Source organism: Amblyraja radiata, chromosome 2 (assembly GCF_010909765.2).
Source record: "Amblyraja radiata isolate CabotCenter1 chromosome 2, sAmbRad1.1.pri, whole genome shotgun sequence".
NCBI lineage: Eukaryota > Metazoa > Chordata > Chondrichthyes > Rajiformes > Rajidae > Amblyraja > Amblyraja radiata.
Window position 1 is genome coordinate 91,740,939 of NC_045957.1, and position 23,617 is coordinate 91,764,555.

The 23,617-nt window shown below is 42.3% G+C and overlaps 1 protein-coding gene across 1 annotated transcript in view; it reads right to left on the reverse strand.

Annotated features, from left to right (window-relative positions):
• The window catches only part of cntnap2 (contactin associated protein 2), a 1,677,584-nt gene that overhangs the window by 106,659 nt on the left and 1,547,308 nt on the right, over positions 1-23,617 (reverse strand). The window contains exon 19 of the mRNA XM_033050359.1: positions 18,087-18,311. Coding sequence (XP_032906250.1) covers positions 18,087-18,311 — 225 coding nt within the window. The remainder of the gene's footprint in view (positions 1-18,086; positions 18,312-23,617) is intronic.

Consider the following 23,617-nt stretch of genomic DNA (forward strand, 5'->3'; position numbering starts at 1 on the left):
TAAGAGCTGCTCTGATCCCCGGCACCAGCAGACAGGCCAGGAGGAGCCACCGACCAATGGCGCCTGGCTGCCAGAAAACACCGACACCCTGGACAGAGCTCCGGCCATAGCCGAGGCCACCCACACACACAGGAGCAACTGCTGCATCCAATCAGCCAGGGTTACATCAACTCACCTGGGCCTCGGCAACACTAATAACCAAGAGAGTTCCAGCTGGGAGAGAGAGAAATAGGGAGAGAGAGGGAGAGGGAGGAGAGATAGGTGAGGGAGAGAGAGAGGGAGAGAGAGAGAGATGAGAGAGCGAGGGGGGAGGGAGAGGGGGAGGGAGAGGGAGAGGGAGAGGGAGAGGGAGAGGGAGAGGGAGAGAGAGAGAGAGAGGGAGAGGGAGAGGGAGAGGGAGAGGGAGAGGGAGAGGGAGAGGGAGAGGGAGAGGGAGAGGGAGAGGGAGAGGGAGAGGGAGGAGAGAAAGATAGGGAAAGGGAGGGAAAGTGGAGGACTCACTACTAACTGTGCCTTGTAGACGGAGTAAGACTGAGCTGCCGGGACAAACCTGAGATTGCCAGTGCCTCCTCTTTGAGGCCAAGACTGAGCTCCTGGGACAAGCCCCAGATCGCCAGCTCTTCTTCACGTCCACAGATGACGAGGGACGGTACCCCCATGTGGACGTGGACCTCCTTGTCATTATTGTCCTTCACGATAAGTAAATCTTATCACATGTGCTCACCCTATCATAGTATATGTAATCATTGTCGACCCGACTTCATCCCTGACTCCACAGAGTGTATCCGAAACAGACATTTCTGTACCTTGTACCTATGCAGCAACTCGTGGACAATGATAGTTCCTTTTGCTGGAAGAGCAATTGGTTTTGGTTGGGGCTCTTTACCTAAGTTGATGATCTTCCAGCAGCAACCTAGTACATGTCTCTGAGAAAAGTCTGCAGTGCACAGCTCTTACGTTATTGAGCAATTAAGGATGAACATAGATCAATGGCAATGCATTTTCTACCTACTTTTCAAGAAAGGCTCATAGCGTCTGCAACCTCAAGAGCATTTTTTTTTAAACTAAGAGTATGGCAGCAGTCAGGAAATGCTAGAAAAGCTGATAGTGCTGGAAACACTCAGCAGGTCGGGCAGCAACAGAGGGTTGGGGAATAGTGTTAAGGTCACGTCAGAGCTCTTCATGGGAAATTAATTGTGGGCCAAAGATCTTGTTCCTGTGCTGTAAAGTTCTATCTTCTGATACCATTTGAAACTCATTAGCAAATGAATCAGTCTCTGCATTTAAGTATTGGCTCGAAAGCGATGAGTAAATTTGTGCTTCAAAAGTGCCAGACGATGACCATCTCTAATTATTTATCCTTGATATTGAATGGTATTCCATTTGCCCAGTCCCCCCTCACTAACAGCATGTCCACATTGATCAGAAAGATAGCCACGTCAATCAAAAAAATACTGTGGCTACAAGACTAGCTCAGAGGCTGGATACACTGAGGCAAGTGATGTCCCAAACCTTTTCCACAATCCACAAGGCACAATCAGGAGCACAATGAAATTATTTTCACTTGCACCTCCAGCCATTCTGCAGGTCCAATGCCATCTCAGATAAAGCAGCCCACTTGATTAACATCTTAAACATTAATTCTCTCCACACTGGCATACAGTGGCAGTAGTCTGTATCATCTACAAAATGGATTGCAATTACACCTCCAGAGTGCTCTGACAGCGTCTCCCAAATAATCTCTACCACCAAGAAGGACAAAGGAAGCAGGTGCATGGGAGAACAACCCATTTGAAGTTTCCCCTCCAAATAGCACACCATCCTTAACTGTAAATATGCGATTGCTGAGTCTAAATCCTAGAACCCATTCACTAATAGTATATTGGGGGTACCTTCACCAAAAGTACTGCAACAGATCCACAAGGCAACTTCTCCCACTGCAATAAAAACTTGCCAGTGATGCCCAAATCCTAAAGATGAATACCTTAAAATAAAATCCTCACTAGTGTAATTCTGTAAATATTCTATGGTTTCTCTATGAGGTCTTGGCAACATGTATAGGGTTGGGTGATGAACGAGGTGTCAACCAAGTGGGATGCTTTGTCTGAGATGGTATTGGGCTTTGTCAGAGTTGCCAGTGGTGCACTTATTCAAACAAGCGGAAAGTATTCCATCATGCTCCTCATGCCTTGTGGATGGTGGAAAATATTTGGTGTTTCACTGGGCAACATTGTTGATGAAGTGACATTTCAGAGGTTATGGGGAGAACGCATGAGAATGGGGTTAAGAGGAAGGGATAGATCAACCATGATTGAATGGCGTAGTAGACTTGACAGGCTGAATGGCCTAATTCTACTTCTATCACTGATGATCTTATGTATAGGTGCAATGGCCGGAACTTTAGCCTGCAATTAGATGATGTACCTGTAGATAACGTGAGAATAGGAAGAGATGATCAGCCATGATATTATTGAATGGCGGTGCAGGCTCGAAGGGCCGAATGGCCTACTCCTGCACCTAATTTCTATGTTTCTATGAAGAGAGTGCAACTAAGATGGATTTTTATGGGACAAACAACTTTGGGCAGGGTGTGATTCAGGAACTCTCCTGAAACCTGTTGATTGTAGGAGGTGAAATGAAGCATCTTTTGAAAACAGATATTGATAGTATTCCGGAAGTGGCGGAGCTGTGATACAGCTGCGGCTCGCCTGCAGTTTGTCTGTTTTTACTTTTTGTGTTGTTTTTTTTGTCTAGTTTAGTAATTTTTTTGGTTATTAGGTGGTGTTATGTGTGTGGGGGGAGGGTGAAACAGAGCTTTCTGTCTCTCCCTTCGGGGGAATGCGACTTTTTTGTCGTATCCCCCTTCTCTTCCCCCGTCTGCGCTGAGGCCTAATGGCGGAGCTGGCGGCCTCCAATCTGCGACTGACCTCGAGGGTCCGGAGGTAGAGCCAGCCAGGACTCACCAACGCGAGGCTGGCCGTCTTCGAGCTGTGGCGACGTCCGGGTAGCGGCACGACTCGGCGCTCCGGTGAGGGTGGACGGCGCGGGGCTGAGACACTCTCGTGTGAGCGGCTCGGCTACCGGCTGGAAGGCGCTCCCGTGTGAGCAGCCCGGTGCGGGGCTGAGACGCTGCCGTGTGGGTGGCCTGGCTATCGGCTGGAAGGCGCTCCGGTGAGGGCGGACCGGCTCCCGGCTGGAAGGTGCTCCCGTGGGGGCAGCCCGGTGCGGGGCTGAGACGCTGCCTTGTGGGCGGCCCGGTGCGGGGCGGAGACGGTGCTCCGGCGGCTGAGGCGGCGGCGACCTGGATCCGGGGCTCGGCCGCGGGCCAGTGGAGGACAATGTCGGGAGCTCGCAGGTCACAGGCTGGTGCCTGTTTTCCGGAGCACCCGTTGCAACAGCTGCGGGCAGCTTCGACCACCCCCGGGCCGCGGAGCTTGAACCGCGGGACTGATACCATCGCCCGGTGGGGTATCGCCTCGGCGCAGAGGGAGAAGAGGAGGGAAGAGACAGTAACTCTAAGACTTTTGCCTCCATCACAGTGAGGAGGTGTTTGGTGAACTCACTGTGGTGGATGTTAATTTGTGTTTATTGTGTTTTGTTATTATTACATGTATGGCTGCAGGCAACAGCATTTCGTTCAGACCGAAAGGTCTGAATGACAAATAAAGGATTCAATTCAATTCAATTAAATTCAAAACAGATATTGATAGTATTTAATGGAATTGTTAAGAATAAAGGTAAAGCTGAAAGGATCATTCTCAAAGGTACACAAAAAAGCTGGAGAAACTCAGCGGGTGCAGCAGCATCCATGGACCGAAGGAAATAGGCAACGTTTCGGGCCGAAACCCTTCTTCAGTCTGAAGAAGGGTTTCGGCCCGAAACGTTGCCTATTTCCTTCGCTCCATAGATGCTGCTGCACCCGCTGAGTTTCTCCAGCTTTTTTGTGTACCTTCGATTTTCCAGCATCTACAGTTCCTTCTTGAACAGGATCATTCTCAAGGCTGTTTGTTCTGTCTGTTGGCAGATATATTGTTGACAAGGTAATGAACTTAATTTAGTTTATTATTGTCTCGCGTACCAAGGTGCTTTTTTTGTTTAGTGCTAGCCAGTCAGCAAAAAGACTATACATGATCACACTGTACAGATAACGGTGGCACAGCGGGTAAGTTGCTGCCTTACAGCGGCAGAGGCCCACGTTCAATATTGACTACAGATGCTTGTCTGTACAGAGATGGTACGTTCTCCCACGTGATCTGTGTGGATTTTCTCCAGGAGCTCCGGTTTCCTCCCACATTCCGAAGACATAAAGGTTTGTAGGTTAATTGGCTTAGTATAATTGTAAATTGGCCCAAGTGTGCGTGGATAGCTGGTCGGCGCGCGGACCTGGTGGGCTGATGGGCCTGTTTCCATGCTTTATCTCAAAACTAAATGAAACTAAACTAAACTAAAGATACAAAATATGAATATAGCCTCATTACTGAATGGTCCATGGCTGCAACATCACAATGGTGGCTGGCAACATGGATTGTTGTATCTGCCAGTGTTCTATGGGTACATTGACTCTAACGAGAGAATGAATGGAAGATTTTTAAAGTTGCCATCCAATTGTCCCTATTTCCTGTGAGTTTTAAATAATTTTTAAATACATGAAGAATCCAATTAAGATGATCCAATAGCAGAAAGATGCAGAATAGGAAATACACATTCTGTAGAACGTTATTAAACAGTGAACAATGCCAGCTAAACTCTCTGGTTTAGAATTCCGAATAGCAATTCAAGGGTTTGTTAGAATATTCGAATAGTCAAGAAGCGTATTTCCATTTTTAAGATAAAAAAAGTATAATAAATACAGTTTAATAGTTTTACAATAAATGAGAGTTTGCAAGAAATAGGTCTTTTTGAAAGTCCAGTTCTCTAACATTCTCATACATGTTAGGTTACAACTTGTTCCAGCTGAATACATTTATCTTTGTCAGAATGACCCTAGATACTTATACATTCTTATACTTAGTATGATTGTGCCTAATTTATAGTAGGATTGTCACAGAACTGTATGCAAAAAAAGACTTTCACCGTAGTTGGGTATATGTGACAATATGGGATTATTGAACCCATTGAAAGTATTGTGTGAAATTCTGTATAGAAATCATTAGAGGAAGAGAGACATGGAGTAGTGAATAGGCCTTGACACACCAGATGTCAGCTTAATTAAAGGGATGGAAATAGCCCCATTTGGAACCACTTAGTTAGCTCAATGGTGCCTGAAAATTAGAGATTTAGCCTGAATCTAAAGAGGAAGGTAACTATTCAGTACGCGCAACTGTCCGTGGGGATTGTCATATGAAGAGAGACTGGTTTGGGGAGATCTGTTCAGAAGAATGAAAGATCTCACTGATATAAATAGTTTCCCCTGGCTGGGGTAGAGGGTTGAAACCTGGATTATGGTCATGGTGCACAGGATAACTCCTTGAGAGGGATAGACATGGTGAACCGTCAGAATCTTTTAACAGGGTGGAAATGTCAAAGACCCAAGGGCATAGTTTTAAAGATGAGAGGGACAACGTTTAAATGGGATGAGTGTGGCAGGTTCTTTTACAGAAAGCATGGTGGATGCCTGGAACGAGCTACCAAGGACCGTGACGAACGCAGATACGGTAGTGGTATTAAAGAGGCCACGGATATGCGGGGAATGGAGGGATATTGATCACATGCAGGCCGAGGAGATTAGTTTAACCTGGCAGCAAATTTTGCACGGACATTGTGGGCCAAACAGCCTCATTCTGTGCTGCACTGTTCTATGTTCTGTATAGATTTGAGGTGAGATATTTGTTTCATTTAGAGGGGGTGATGAAACTATGAAACTCTGCCAGAGGTAGGCAGAGATCAAACCAATGAATATATTTTAAAAGGAGACGTAATTTTCTCGATGAACAGTCGCGGTATGGGGAGAGAATAGAATTATGATATTGATCCAAGATCAAATGGCCGAATGCACCTATATTTCTAAATGTTTTCTCAATTTCCTTCTTCTGTCCATCTTCCTACCATTGGATATGCCAGTCGGTAAAGCCGAACTGGTGATTGATTTGAGGATCTTTTCTCCCATAAATGTGCCATAAAATTGGACAATTTGGAGCAGAATGAGCAGAAGAGATAAAGTTTTTTTTGGGGTGTAGATTAATGGTCAGCTGTGAAGAACACAGTGAAATTACTATTGCTGTTCACAAAGATCAAGCTGTGAAATGCTGCTAAGGTGTTTGTTCTGATTCTGAAAAAAGCATTCCACGTAATACTGATTGTACCTACACACCGATACTATGTTATGAGTGTCACATCTTAATAAGCTGTCTGTTATTTCTTAACCATTTGACTAATCTACGATCACCAGGAAAGTTGAAATCCTACAGTCTGTAGTTAAGTGCTGTTTGGGAAGAAAAAATAGCTTCAGGAAGACAACTCCATATTAAGAGGCTTTACGATAAACACATGGATATGCAGGGGTTTGAAGGGTTATGAATCCCATGCAGACAGAGGAGATTAATTTAACTTGGCATCATATTTAGCACAGACAGTGAGGGCTGAAGTGTTCTACTGCTCTATGTTCTAAATGTCAATCTTCCCTTTGTCTCCATAGATGCTGCTTGACCCATTGGGATCTCCCAGCAGTTTATTTCTTGCTCCAGGAAAGTAAAGACTAGTAGAATGATTAACCTTAATAAGGGAAGAACAGGAAGCAGATTAAGGGCAACTTGTCTCTGGAGCCTTCTCCATCATTCAATAATCAACTAATCCTGGGCCTCAAACCCAGTTTGCGCAATTGCATACAAATTGCTGCACATTCCTACCAGTTTCATCAGCTCAATGAACCGTAACCTTCTCTATCTCCACTTTTAACATCATTAATGCATGGAGGGCAATTCATTATTTCCTAACCTTATTTGAGCAAAGCCAAATAGATCAATTAATACTTTAGTGTATGTTGTTTTTGACTACATCACAGTGATTTGCCTTTTGTTAATCAGCATTTTACAAAAACACCAATTCATAATAAATGGCATGGAATAACTGAACACAATCTATCACCAGGCTGATACTGTGTTCATCTGGCCGCTTCTCAATGAAACATGCCAGAAATGTTATATAATGAATACAAAATTCACATTAATTATAGAAAGGATTAATTTGTGTCATTTACGGATTTTTTCAAGCCCATTGTGTTATGGAAGAATAAAAAAGAGGTGAAATATCAGGATGGGTTCTACTGTTCCTGTGGGATCTTTTGTGAGTAACAGCTATAGGAACATTGATTGAGGAACAGCATATGCTTTTCATGGAGCTCAGCTTCACGGATGTTTTACGAGGAAACTAGATAGACATACTGAGGAAAAAGAAATAAAAGATGAAGACTGGACCATATGGGTTAAAGACCATCAGGAATCAGTTTTCAGCATATATCATTTTGTTTTTCAAACTGACAAACTTAAAATAATTTAACAATAAATTCTGCATTACGCATGCATTTAGAACTTCCACAAAAATACAGTAATCTTTATACTTTGTTCCAATCTTCACTATGCATGTGCCAAAATACAGAGTATTTCCATACATTAGCCTACAATTAGCCACTTACCATTTTATATTTTGTATAACTATATGCATTGGGCTGTTTTTGTGTGTTTTTGCTTTTATTAGCTTTCTACTTTACATATGTAAGGATAGGATAGGATGAGGAAATGAACTCAATAAATGGTGTGGTATTTCAATCTTATTTCTAAATCTGAAATATTTTCATTCTTTTCCTAAATCTACTCATTCAAATGCCAGAAAGGAACACAGGTCACAAGGTTTGGATGGGTGTCCAAACCACATTTTGACACCCATTATATTTTGCATGCCATCATTGAATTTTAGCCATCTGTTGCCGATATTTAATGCTGCACACTCTATTCAAATGTGGCATTTTTTCTAGCAGTCTCTCTTTCTCTAAAACCCTAGAGAATAGCAGAAATTTTAAACCAGCTAAGGTACTTTATTTGTAAAAGAGGTTACACAGAGCAAAGCAGCATTTCTTACGGTCTGTGGTGGAAATTATTCTCTGGATAATTTCACACTGAACATTTGAGCTCTTGCCTCACAGTTGCAGAGACCCGGGTTCAATTGTGACCTCGAGTGCTGTCTATGTGGAGTTTGCACATTTTCACTGTGGCCAAATGAGTTTCGACCAGGTGCTTTGGTTTTCTGTCGCATCTCAAAGACATGCGGGTTTGTACAAGACCTTTAAAATTGTCCATTAAAATTGTCCGAGTGTGTTGGGAGTGAATGCGAAAGTAGGGTAACATGTGACAATAAATTATCAATGAACTAGTGTAATGGGTGATCGACGATTGGCATGGTGGGCCAAATGGCCTGTTTCCATGCTGTATCCTTCAATCAATCATCTCAATCAATTTGCATGTGATCTTGTGGGAAATAGAACATAGAACAGCACAGGAACAGGCCCTCTCGCGTACGATGTCTGTGCTGACCATGATGTTAAATTTAACTAATCACTAGACTAAGTGGGACCCGTTGGGTCCCAGCATCACACGGGAGGGCTGGTCACCCAACGCAATATTCCACCTCTCCACCAATTCCAATATTGCTCGCCAATGGGGGGGGGCGCTTTCAGTTGCGCTAGTATGGGTGTTGTGGGCTGAAGGTACTGGTTTCCAGAGGGCTAATATAGACATTGTGGGCCAAATGGATTCTTGGGCTGGCAGCTCAGTCACTGAGGCCTGGCAGTACAGTCACTCGGACCTGGCAGGCTGGCAGCTGAGAAACTGCCAGAAATTCTGCCCAAAACAGGTGACAGACTGTGAGAGAGAAGGGGGAGAGGGTGGACTGAGTGGATTATTGGGCTGGCAGTTCTGTCACTTACGGCTGGTGGGCTGGCAGTTCACTTACTCATGGCTCGTGGGCTGACAGTGCAGTCACTCACGCCTGGTACGCTGGTAGTTCACTCAGTCACCCCTCCGCCCTTCACCCTCCCCCCCACTCTGCTCCTTGTCATTCACACACACACACACACACACAGACTCATTCACACACACACACACACACACACACACACACACACACACACACACACACACACACACACACACACACACACACACACACACACACACACACACACACACTCATTCACTCACACTCATTCACACACACACTCATTCACACACACACAGAGACTCATTCACACACACACACACAGACTCATTCACACACACACACAAAACAGGTGACAGACTGAGAGAGAAGGGGGAGAGGGTGGACTGAATGGATTATTGGGCTGGCAGTTCTGTCACTTACGGCTGGTGGGCTGGCAGTTCACTTACTCATGGCTCGTGGGCTGACAATGCAGTCACTCATGCCTGGCACGCTGGTAGTTCACTCAGTCACCCCTCCTCCCTTCACCCCCCCCCCCCCACTCTGCTCCTTGTCATTCACACACACACACACAGACTCATTCACACACACACACACACACACACAGACTCATTCACACACACACACACACACACACACACACACACACACACACACACACACACACACACACACGCACGTACACACACACAGACTCATTCACTCACACACACTCACCCAATACTAAAATGCCAAGTAACTTCAGAATGTGTTGAATATACAGTGTGTAAAACGAATGTTTAATCTGCTTTAAAAACGTGCTTTAAATAACATCCAACAAACACACTCACCATAGACAGAGCAGATCTCCTGAATTATTCAACGGCGCCTGCACTCGGTGCCATCTTGACGTCACCCTCTGAGGGAGCCACCACACTTCCGGGTTTTATAGTCGCTCCCCCTGCCGCCAGCAGGGGCAGCAGAGAGAACGGCGAAATTTTAAAAAACATTAATATCTCTGATATTTCATTGATGGGAAAAATCCTCATGTCCACTCCGGCGGAGGGGTCTCTGAGCGAGGTGGCCAAAAATGACAGCCGTAAGTGGCGGCGTTCTCATGGAAATCTCATCGCAGTGAGTCAAAAGCGGTCAAGATCTTACTTTTAGTAATATAGATATGTGCTTGCACATACGATACGATACGATAAAACTTTATTTATCCCAGGAGGAAAATTAATTTGCCAACAGTCATAAAAAAAAACAAAATACATGAAACATGAAAATAAAGTGATGATTGGTAAGGCTTATATAGACATGGTCTATATCCATCCATTTTTGACAAGTTCATCTGCCAGTCTAAATGCCTCTTGAACATTACTAGCATATCTTCTTCCACCACCACCACCTCTGGCAGCACATTCCAAGAACCTATTACTCTCAGTGAAAACAACTACTGCCTTGCATATCTCCTTTAAGCATTGCCCCTCTCATCCCATGCCTTCTGGTTTATGACATTGCCACCCTGTGAAAGAAGCTCTATATACTCCATCAATGTCTCTTATAATTTTAACTATTTACATCAGGTTTCCCTTCAGCTTCCAGTTACCCAGAGAAAACAATCCAACTTTATATAACATATCTGCTCCTTTCTAACCCATACAACGTGCTGGCAAATATCTTCTGCACCCTTTTCAAAGTTTCCACATCTGTCCCATATTGTGATGGACGAAATGATCACCTCACCTCCATTTTCATCCAAATTATCTACATATATCTCAAAAACAATGGAGGTCCCAGCAATGTTCACTGTGGAACACCACCCGACTTCCAGTAAGAATAACATCCCTCCACCACTACTCAACTACATGTTGCATGGCCAGGTGGAATTTGAATCCAGTCTACTGAATGACCGTGGATCACGTGTGCCTTCATTTCATGCTGCATTTCTTAAAATGGTAACAGCCAACAGTACATATGTTACACATCCCATTCTCATTATATCCTTTGATTGTAATCTGAAAGTAGTTCCAACTCTGTGTGATGCCAGGCCAATGTTCTAACTATTCACCAGTAACGAAGTCGCAGATTTGAAATCCAACATATTCTTCAATCCGTACTATTCTTCAACTTTAAAATCGGGTATTCAAGCAGGTCCATAAAGGAATCTGACCAAGAAGTGTTCTTTTGAAATGCTTGCCACCAAGAAAGCTTACAGGTGATGGGTTTATAGAGGTCTTCGCTCACTTGGGTAATAAATTCACTGTTCAGTGTAGCAGGGGGTTATACAGATCACAAATGCTCTAGTTTAATTGCAATGTTGTGCCAATTTAGTTAATCTCATCTGCAATGCCAATAGAATTATTGCAGCACCGAGATTAGAGATGGTAATAGGAGTTTAAAATATGGTATCCAGGGATACCTTAATATTCATGCCAGTTACAGCATTCTGAACGATGCCATCATTATGGTCTATTCAGCGACATTTAACAATTTGTAATAAATTGAATCGCTGTCGTGAAGTTGCTGCTGCATAATTTAAACTGCACAATACCATGTGTACAGATTATATAAATGCTGTGCTTTCTGATAACAATTCGTGCAAATATTAGCAGGATTTTTATTGCTCAGGAAGAATTCTACTTGGAAGTCTCAACTGGTACTAAAGTGAAGAGCAAATTGATTCAGATTATATAAATTATATTTAAATGTAATTTATATCTTCTGATTTAAGAAGGTTACTGAATATTCAGGTTTTTTCCAATTAATTTTGAAATGTGTTCATCCTGGTGCCAGATAACAGAGTGGAATTGGCCACATGGCAAACCAGTTATTGGGTACAAACAAATCGTACTTAACAATGACAAGATATATCATAAGAGTGTACATATGTTCTCACTGATTTAGGTAGATTAATAAACACACTTCAATACCAATGGCCACCTATTAGCAAAATTTCAAATTGGCATCAAATACTTCTTTACATAGTTCTGAACGCGATCATTCCACGTATAATGCTATATTTGAATGTTTTTTCTTTAATTAATAGACAGTGATTTACAATGAAGATAGACACAAAATGCTGGAGTAACCTAGCTGGACAGGCAGCATCTCTGAAGCGAAGGAATGGGTGACATTTCGAATCGAGACCCTTCTTCAGACCCTATTCCATGTCTCCAGAGATGCTGCCTGTCTCGCTGAGAAACTCCAGCATTTTGTGTCTATCTTCGGTTTAAACCAGCATCTGCAGTTCCTTCATACACAGTGATTTACAATGATCTCATGAAGGGGAACTCACAACTAAATCTGGCAACGACTTCCAGTTGGAAACAAATGCTCCTGTGCTGAACTGTTCTATGTCCTATGAATTAAATAGTTTGAGGTTACTCTTTGTAACAATTTCTTCACCAGACCAGGAAACCACACAACTATACACATTTTGCTATTAAAGATATTATGCATAGTTTTCTTACTTATTACTCTTAAATTATTAATCTTGCCACCTAGTTTCAGTTTCCCTTCCTCTCATTTCCCCTTTTCATGTTTTTTCATATTTGCTATTGTGTCTTTCAGTTCAGATATTTATTGTATTATCATCTTCTCACGTCATTACTTCGCTCTGCCAATGATAATTGACTGGAAATTAATGTGAAATGCTGAAAACTGATTTCAATGTAAAATGTCTTCAACCAATCAAGGGAGTAATTAAATTTGATTAGATCAGCCTAGCAGGCTGACAAATGCAGGTTTTTATGCTTTTTTTATGACAGTAACCCTGGTTTTCCTGCGGAGCGGTAAGCTGAGAACATGGGAACTCATCAGTGACCCAGTAAATAATTTTGTTCAACTATCAGGTCAACTGATAATATTGCACATATTTTCGGAGCTAGCGACATGAATCAGAGGCGTTTCACTCAAAATAATTTGACACTGTGAATAATGTAATATGCTTAGCTCTTCCGATTGGGGATTTATTTTTCTAAATTTGGGTAAAATCAATTGCATTTGAATAATAATTTTGCATCAAAATTAAGCCTTAAGAGTAATTTTTAGAAACACATCAAAGTAGGAATCCGTGTCCATCACCACTGCATCATAAAAAAATAATGGATCTGCTGCATCTGATTTTCTGAAGTGCGTCAGCTCTGACCCAGGTTCACTGTCATCAGTGTGTACCAAGAGTTTGCTCCTAGAATCTTTTGTAATTAGAAAACCTCAGCTTCAATCAGCAAAACAATTAGTAGGCACAACCACAGCACTTCAGTAAATATTTACACCTGTCTTCACAAAATGCCCTGGTAAGAAGAATTGACATCTATAATTAGCTACCTCCTGAGTGCCTGTAAGTATTAAGCTAGGATCAGTTATTTGAAGTAAAAACAAGTGACAGAATGTGTGCTTCTAATCAGTACTGACCAGTGAGGACTATAAGGTCACGCTCCCTTGGAAAAACTGGCAAAGCAGCTTTTCGCAATTCATTTATTACTTTTGGTTGTCATTAGTCGGGTCAATGTTAACAGTCCCCCTCTGATGACCCTGGAGAATGTAATAGTGAACAAACGCTGCAATAGGTACTCTCAATGCACTGTGAACTAGGGGGTTCCAGGACACTGGTCCAACTGAGCTGAAAGACTTAAATAGGGTTATAAGGTGGTTGACTGGAAGGGTAACTTATGGACAATAATATCCTATGAAGCTACTAGACTGGAAATGTTGCATTAAAATGTTGATAATCTATATCTTGCACTCTCTACATTTCCCTTTTAGTTTAGTTTAGTTTAGTTTAGTTTATTGTCACATGTCCCTAGGTGTAATGAGAAATTTTTGTTGCGTGCTAGCCAGTCTACCTATTGTACTTTAATTTGGTCTGATTGTATTCATGTATAGTGTCATCTGATTTAATTGGATAGCATGCAAAACAAAGGTTTTCACTGTACCTTGGTATGCGTGACAATAATAAAACTAAATCTAAACGGTTGCCTTTCCCTATGGTCGACTTGGTGGATTGGGACATATTTTCCTCAGAGTTGTGATGTACTATTGTTTCAGAGGGATTGAATGTAGTAGGCAAGATGCCTGTCAACTGGGCTGCTTTGCTTGTGATGGCATTGAGCTTACTGAGTATTGTTGGAAATGCATTCATCCAGACAAGGTGAGAATACTCCATCATATTTCTGAATTGTGCCTTGCAAAGGGTAGAATGCCTTTTGAGGACTATGAGATAAATCACTTGCTTCAGGGTATCCAGCCTCTACTGTAAGCACAACATCTATTAGCTGGTCCAGTTACATTTCTGATCAATGGCGAAGGCTCAGCAATGGTGATGTATTTGAACCTCAAGGATAAGCTCTGAAACACCACTTTCATATCTACTCCATGACCACCATTGACAGTGCGTTCCAGGCTCCCGCCACTCTGTGTAAAAAAAACTTGCCCCGCACAACTCCATCAAACCTTTCCCCTCTCACCTTGTTGCTATGCCCTCTAGTGTTGGACATTTTCACCTTGGAAAATAGGTTCCGACTGTTTAAACTATCTATGCCTCCCATGATTTTATATACTTCTAACAAGTCTCTCTTCAACCTCCGACGTTCCAGAGAGTTTCATGCTGTCAGATGCAGGTTGCGTACATCTGACCCTGCTACACTCCCAATCGAATGCCAGCGTTATAAGTGAACGAGAGCAACTTAATAAAGTCACAGCTTGTTCTGGAGCAGAGGTCTTCAGCACTGCAGCTGGGATATAATCTGACTCTATAACCTATGCGTTATTCGGTATCCTCAGTTGTTTCTAGGTGTCATACAAAATAAAGTGGATTGAGAAAAGACCGCTTCTGAATGGATAGGGATCACTGGAAGAAGCCAGGGATGAATCATTCATTCAGCACTTCTAGCTGAAGATGGTTGTAAATACCTCGGACTTGTCTTTGACACTCATCTCCTGAACTCTACAGTTGTTGAGGACGAGCACATTCCTGGAGCTGGCTCTTCCCATTGCTTGGTTTAATTGTCACCATTATTCTTCACTGCATATGGCAGGACTGCAAAGATTTGATCTCCTCCATTTGTTGTGGGACTGCTAAGCCCTGTCTTCTGCTGGCTGCTATCATTGTTGTGCATGCACATAACTACACGCATCACTCCAGAACCACAGTTTGCTAGTATTGCCATTACTTAGACTTCTCTGATGGTATCTTCCTGGCTGAACAAGCCACAGGAAGATTGACAATGCACTCATAGATAAACTGCACAATGTTTGCTATCTTTAACTTCACATATTTTTTGAGATACATGGCCCTTGCCTTTCTTTGCCTTTACCAAAGTTCCCAGCTGTTTAGTGAGGGTAATTAGTGAGCAGGTAATGGGGTTAGGCAGACGATGGGGCTGTTTAGAGATTTTAAAACTGGGTGATAAAAGCCTAAAGATATGACTGGAATACTTAATGAGTTACCTATAATCGTTTTTTACTAAGGAAGAAAAATGCTAAAATCTCAGGATGATGGGAGGGAACTGGGATAATAGATGGATTTAAAATTTATAAGGAGAAGGTACTAGATAGGCCTCTATCCTTAAACAAGTCACCTGGTCATTCTAGGCTTCTGAGAGTGGTGAGAAAAATGGTTGTACGAGCCTTGCCATAATCTTTCAGTCCTCCCTAGATATGGGTATGGATATAAAATGGTATATATAAGACTAGTGTTGCCATAGCCCACACATCTATAATACCACCTCTGTTTTTGTTTTCTCTCTGTTATCATCGAAGGCCTGCTTATCATTTTGTCCAGCATTAAATTTCTTCTCTTTGTGTTTTTCTCACTCTCTAACTCCATCGCACAACTTATGACCTTTGTTCATGTTATTTCTTTCTAACTGCCTGCTTTCACCCATCAGCTAGATTGGAGTATAAATCAAAGATTCAGTACAGAAACTGTCCATCAATCACCTCTTAACACAAACTACTGCTACACCAATACTATCGTTACTTCATCAATAGCTTATCCGCATGGTAACCCTGGCTTCATCTTACAGGGAATATTCCCTTTTAACCATTCATGTAACCTGCAGTCTAAAACAAATGTTTTTTTTTCCTTTCTCAGTTATAATTAAAGATGTTTTTCTCGCAAAATGTTAATTCTGTTTCTCTTTCTACAGATGTGACCTCTCCTGCAGAGTGGTTCTGGCATTTTCCACTTTGATTTTAGACTTCCAGCCTGTACAGTTTATTTTGATTTTCAAAAATAAGGACATGTCAGGAAACCAGTGGTCTCAAAAGTGAAGAACATGTTAGAAACAGAAGCATGTTTAGAAGGATGAGGGGAAGTCACATTGAAACCTATCAAATAAAGAAAGACCTAGATAGAGTGGACGTGGAAAGAATGTTTCCAGTAATGGGAGAGTCTAGAACCAGAGGGCACAGTCTCAGAATAAAAAGGACGTACCTTTAAAAAGGAGATGAGGAGGAATTTGTTCAGCCAGAGGGTGGTGAATCTATGAAATTCATTGCCACAGGTGGTTGTGGAGGCCAAGACAACGGATATTTTAAAAGCGGAGATTGATAGGTTCTTGTTTAGTAATAGCCCTGTCCCACGGTACGAGTTCATTCCAAGAGCTCTCCCGAGTTTAAAAAAAATCAAACTCGTGGTAAGCACGGAGAATGTACGTAGCAGGTACTTCGGAGCTCGGGGATGTCTCTTAGCGGCTCGTACAGCTAACGGCAGGTACTCGGGAAGAATTGCTAATGGCAGGTAAGCACGGGAAGATTCGTGAAGATTTTTCAACATGTTGAAAAATGTCCACGAGAGCCCCGAGTACCGATGAGTGGCCATCACCGTAAATCTCCGAGTTCGAATCAGGGCAAACTCGTGAGAGCTCTTGGAATGAACTCGTACCGTGGGACAGGGCTTTAAGGACATCAAAGGTTACGGGGAGAAGGCAGGTGAATGAGGCAGGTGAATTAGCCATTATCGAATGTTGGAGTGGACTTGATGGGCAGAGAGGCCTAATTCTGCTCCTCTGTCTTATGGTCTTATGTTAATAGGCTGTTGGATCAAATGAAATTGATAAATGAGAGCCAGAATTGATTTGTTAAAGGCAAATCACATTGGACTAACGATTGAATTTTGTGATGGAGAGAATGGAGTAGATTTAGTCTGCATGGGTTTTCAGCTGTTTAATAAAATGTCATGGGAAAGGTCAGTGAGCAAAATTGAAGCCATTGCAATTAAAAATCCAGTGGCAGCAAAAATATAATGTCAGGGTAAATAATAATCAGCAAGTAGAAATAACTGGAGAGAGGATGTTGGACAGTCAGGTTCCAGTCTCGTTGGGACTGTTGTTTTTATGATTTATTTTGAGTGACTGGGTGGAATTTCCAAATATATGCATGATGCGATGCTTGGGAGTGTGTTAAATAATGAGCATGACAATAACAGACTGGTAAAAAATGCATGCAAAGACTAGGACAAAGACACACGGCAAATTAAATTTAGTACCGAGAAGTGTGAAGTGATTAATTTTTGGCAGAAAGGTTGATGAGAGACATTATAGGCTAAATGTCATGAATACAGGAATGGAAAGACGTATGTGCAGAGGTAGAAGAAAACTGATGCATACTGCGATAGTGTACCGGTACAGAGAGAGGTATTCAGTACTAAATCTGCAATTTTAATAAACAAATACATTTAAGTTACTGTCGCCACATTCTGGGTGCACATGTGTATAATCTCTCTAAAATGGAAGGGCACTTTGCAATAGTGGTTAGTCATTTATTCATTTATTTTAAACAGGTTAACATTTCTGTTAAGGTAGCATCTAAGGCCAAAGACAAATCAAACTGATAAGTAATCCACCCTTCTATTGCCAGGCTTTGTCCTGTCCCCATTATTTTTGTCCAACTTTCTCCCCCTCTACAATCAGCCTGAAGAAGGGTCACAAAACATCAACTATTCATTTCCATACGCAGATGCTGCCTGATCCACTGTTACTCCAGCACTTTGTGTTTTACACAAGATTCCATCATCTGCAGTTCCTCATGCCTCCATGATAAGTAATCACGTTATGTCACATATCTAAAAGATGATTCACAAATTGTTGCACATTGTAAGGTTATACAAGTCACACAGCAATCATTTCCCCTGGATTATTTGTAAAACATTTTTTTTAAATAAAGACTTGCTGACTCACCATTGTGTTTCAGAATAACAGCCATGTAATCCGGTGAGTAGGTACTGATGTACAGGAGGATGCTGGGGGTGTTCGTCGTGCTGAAACTGAAAACCAGGTCCTCTTTGGTTAAGGTCAGGTTGGCGTTTGTTGGTTGCAGTGTACCCTTGAGCTCCTTGGGGGAATCTGCTGAAGACTGGAAGTTGTAACGGATCCAGGTCCCAGACGCAAAAAATCCACCAACATCTGCAAGAATGATCGATGTTAGCACAAGCTTCAAGAAAATAATGAAATCCAGGTGGAAACTTAGATCATAAGCATCTAACTAAAGAAACATACATTGAATGCTTAACAGTAACACAACAAACCCTCTCATTGATCGTATGTATATTTTACAGTTCTGATACAAATGGCAGTTTCAGAAGTTTCACTGCAAGCTATTAGTGGATAAACAAAGTGCTGGTGTAACTCAGCAGGTCAGGCAGTGTCTCTGGAGTACATGGATAGCAAGGATATTTTGGATTGGGATCCTTCGTCAGAATGATTGTAGTCGGGGGGGAAAAATGTGGAAGAGAAGTGGGGCAAAGCATGACAAGTCATAGATGGAACCGTGAGAGGAGATTTTGGCTGGCAGAAGGATGGACAAAGGCCAGAGATTAAAAGACAAAAATTGTGAGATAAGGATAGAAGAGACATGAAATGTGAAGCCAGAGTAAGGAATATAGTGGAAGGGGATGAAGGGAAGAGGAAAGTGAAAAACGTGTACGCAGGTGTGACACAAGGAAGGGATCAAGACCCAAAACATTGCCTATTCATGTTCTCCAGAGATGTTTCTGGACCTGCTGATAAAGGGGCTGTCCCACTTGGGTGACCTAATTGGCGAGTTTAGGAGAGTTTGAAAAAATGTCATGTTGAAGACCTCCTTCGACTATGTTGAAGTTGCTTCGACTATCTATGACTAGCTTTGGGAAAATTGGACACCGAATAGTGGAGAGTGAAGCCGACCTCCTTCAATCTCCTTTGCCTCCCTTTGACCTCCCTTTGACTATGATGAAGACTATCTATGACTACCTTCGACTACCCTCGATTACCTTTGACTAACATGCCGACCTACTACGACCTAATACGACTAAACCTACGAGTAAAAAAAGTATCGATTTTTTCCATGGCGACCTTTTTTTACTCACGGGCATTTTTCAACATGTTGAAAAATACGCCGCGACCTAGCTGAGGCTTCGAGTACATGGGGACTACTCTCGAGCGTGAATGAGAGTTACAAAGACCTTCTACGACCTCGTGTCTACCATGCTCCGAGTAGGAGTCAATACAATAGACAATAGGTGCAGGAGTAGGCCATTCATTCGGCCCTTCGAGCCAGCACCGCCATTCAATGTGATCATGGCTGATCATCCCCAATCAGTACCCCGTTCCTGCCTTCTCCCCATATTCTTCTCCCCAGTGTTTCCTCATCTCCGTTCTAAATGGCTTACTCCTTATTCTTAAACTGTGGCCCCTAGTTCTGGACTCACCCAACATCGGGAACATGTTTCCTGCCTCGAGCGAATCCAAACCCTTAACATTATTATATGTTTCAATGAGATATCCTCTCATCCTTCTAAACTCCAGAGTGTACAAGCCCAGCTGCTCCATTCTCTCAGCATATGACAGTCCCGCCATCCCAGGAATTAACCTTGTAAACCTACGCTGCACTTCCTCAATAGCAAGAGTGTCCTTCCTCATATTAGGGGACCAAAACTGCACACAATACTCCAGGTGTGGTCTCACTAGGACTCTGTACAACTGCAGGAGGACCTCTTTGCTCCTATATTCGATTCCTCGTGTTACAAAGGCCAACATGCCATTTGCTTTCTTCGCTGCCTGCTGTACCTGCATGCTTACTTTCATATACTGATGTACAAGGACCCCCAGATCCCGTTGTACTTCCCCTTTTCGCAACTTGACTCCATTTAGATAACCAAAGTGGATAACCTCACAATAATCCGCATTAAACTTCATCTGCCATGCATCTGCCCACTCCTCAACCTGTCCAAGTCACCCTGCATTTTCATAGCATCCTCCTCACAGTTCACACAGCCACCCAACTTTGTGTCATCTGCAAATTTGCTAATCTTACTTTGAATTCCTTCATCCAAAGCATTGATGTATATTGTAAATAGCTGCGGTCCCAGCACCGAGCCTTGCAGTACCCCACTAGTCACTGCCTGCCATTCTGAAAGGGACCCGTTAATCCCTACTCTTTATTTCATGTCTGCCAACCAATTCTCTATCCATGTCTGCACTCTAACCCCAATAGCATGTGCCCTAATTTTGCCCACTAATCTCCCAGGTGGGACCTTATCAAATGCTTTCTTAAAGTCCAGGTACACTACATCCACTGGCTCTCCCTTGTCCATTTTCCTAGTTACATCTTAAAAAAATTCCAGACGATTAGTCAAGCATGATTTCCCCTTCGTAAATCCATGCTGACTCGGACCGATCCTGTTACTGCTATCCAAATGTTCGGCTATCTCATGTTTTATAATTGACTCCAGCATCTTCCCCACTACCGATGTCAGGCTAACTGATCTATAATTCCCTGTTTTCTCTCTCCCGCCTTTCTTAAAAAGAGTCGAGTGCAAACTCGCCAGAACCCGCAGATTAGGTCGCCCAAGTGGGACAGCCCCTTTACTCCAGCACTTTGTGGGGTTTTTTGTAAACCCACATCTGCAGTTCCTTGTTTAAACATAGATGTTTAAACATAGATGTTGGGTTTATGCCTATAGTTTAATTTTTTTATGAATTAGAGCTACCAACAAAAGCAAAAGGGATGAAGTATTTGACAAATAAATAGATTAAGTATACAGCCTCTTTGGTCATTTGGACACAGACTTCATAGTACCTGGACAAAGAGACAGTTGTTCAAAGTTGCAAACTGACAGATGAAATGTGCAAACTGCATATTGCCAAGGAGACTGTACATGTTAGTCTTATAGCAATAAAACAGCTTGGAGATAATCTGCTGGAATTTTAATAACCTGCTATTCTGTTTCAGCTAACAATAAAAAGTACAACCACCAGAATATATTTCCTTTTGTTTTGGGTACCAAGGATTACCTGGATGGAACTTGCAGAGGAAATTGTGCAGAAATAATTGAATGTGGATAAGCGAGGCTGTTTGATTTCGCTCCACATATCACACCGTAAACACTTTGCTCTTCAGGTAATGTGAAGAAAATTAGCTCCTGTAGTGTTCACATTGCAGCATCCATCTATCGCAATTCTTCAATTGCAGCTCATTCAAATTGTCCACACAGATGGTTATATTTGAAAAACTTGCTGCATAAATCAAAAAGCCGAGCTGCTGTGCTGGATCTGACACGAGTCCAACCGTTTTTCTTTATAACCATATAACCATATAACATATAACAATTACAGCACGGAAACAGGCCATCTCGGCCCTACAAGTCCGTGCCGAACAACTTTTTTCCCTTAGTCCCACTTGGCTGCACTCATACCATAACCCTCCATTCCCTTCTCATCCATATGCCTATCCAATTTATTTTTAAATGATACCAACGAACCTGCCTCCACCACTTCCACTGGAAGCTCATTCCACACCGCTACCACTCTCTGAGTAAAGAAGTTCCCCCTCATGTTACCCCTAAACTTCTGTCCCTTAATTCTGAAGCCATGTCCTCTTGTTTGAATCTTCCCTTTTCTCAAAGGGAAAAGCTGATCCACATCAACTCTGTCTATCCCTCTCATCATTTTAAAGACCTCTATCAAGTCCCCCCTTAACCTTCTGCGCTCCAGAGAATAAAGACCTAACTTATTCAACCTTTCTCTGTAACTTAGTTGTTGAAACCCAGGCAACATTCTAGTGAATCTCCTCTGTACTCTCTCTATTTTGTTGACATCCTTCCTATAATTGGGCGACCAAAATTGTACACCATACTCCAGATTTGGTCTCACCAATGCCTTGTACAATTTAACATTACATCCCAGCTTCTATACTCAATGTTCTGATTTATAAAGGCTAGCATACCAAAAGCTTTCTTTACCACCCTATCTATATGAGATTCCACCTTCAAGGAACTATGCGCGGTTATTCCCAGATCCCTCTGTTCAACTGCATTCTTCAATTCCCTACTTATCATAATTATCATCATGATATTGTTGTAATCCTTGTAAAAGCACGATGAACATTCCTAATCCATTCATAAATTTTGATCTGATAGCCACAGCAACACTTTTATTGCTTTATGAAAAATATTTGATTTTTACCATGTCAAGTATCCAATTATTGCACCCAGTTTCATACTATTGTTTATTGCTTTCTTCTCAACTTGAGAGCGTTGTGGCCAATTATTTCTATTATTTACCTGACAGAGTATTCTGACTGAGCATTCTCTTCTGTACTTTATTGCTTCCTTGGGATTGATATATTGAAATCTACTTTGGCAATCATGCACTGTTCTATGTGTAATCTTTTCACCCTATCAATTGTATTTATACCTGTAGTTTAGTTTAGTTTAGAGATACTGTGTGGAAACAGGCCCTTCGGCCCACCTACTCCATGCCAACCTATGATCACCCGTACACTAGTTCGATCGTACACAATAACAGCTATTTTAGAGACACCATTAATCGTTTTATGTAACTCAGGAAAATATTTACAGGGTGGAAATGTTCAACTCGAGAGGGCATAGCTTATAGGGGGAGAGTTTAATGGTGATGTGTAGGGCAAGTTTTTTTTACACAGATTGGTGGGGGCCTGGGATGCACTGCTGGGGGGGGGGGTGGAAACAGATAAAATAGTGGCATTTAGGAGCAATTCCACCAAGCTCATTCCCCCACTTATTTCCCTGTAACCTATTCCCTCTCTCATGCCCATTAACTCTCCCAGCTAGTTCTCCTGTCACCCACCCTGACTTGGGGGAACATATAATGGCCAATTAACTTACCCAAACAGCTCACCTTTGGGAAGTGGGGGGAAAACAAATCATCCAGGGGCAGCATGCAAACTTTGGACAGACAGCACCAGAGTTTTGGATCAAACCCCGATTGCTGGCACCACTGAGATGTTTTGCCAGTTGAGGGGATGTCCACGAGAAACCTCCTGACTGCAACTTAGTTGCTTGTTGCTAATGTTCTGTTCTGTATATTTAATTCCTAATATATAATCTGTGGTGCAGGCCCAGAAATGATTAATTATCTCTGGACATATTGTATATTCATGAATCTTTGATCGGACTTTACAAAACTATTTGGAGTATTGCATTCAATTCTGGTATCCCCCGCCACAGGAAAGATATGCAGTTTTGGAGAGGGTGCAGAGGAGGTTTGCCAGAATGTTGCCTGGATTAGAGGATTTCAACTACTGGGAGAGGTTAGATAGACTTGGATTGCTTTCTCTGGAATGTCGAAGATTGAAGGGAAACTTGATGGAAATATATAAATGATGAGAGGCCTAGATCGACAGTCAGAACCTTTTTTACCAGGGTGGAAAAGTTTAACTGTAGATTGCAAGGGTATGCTGAGAGAGGGGGAAA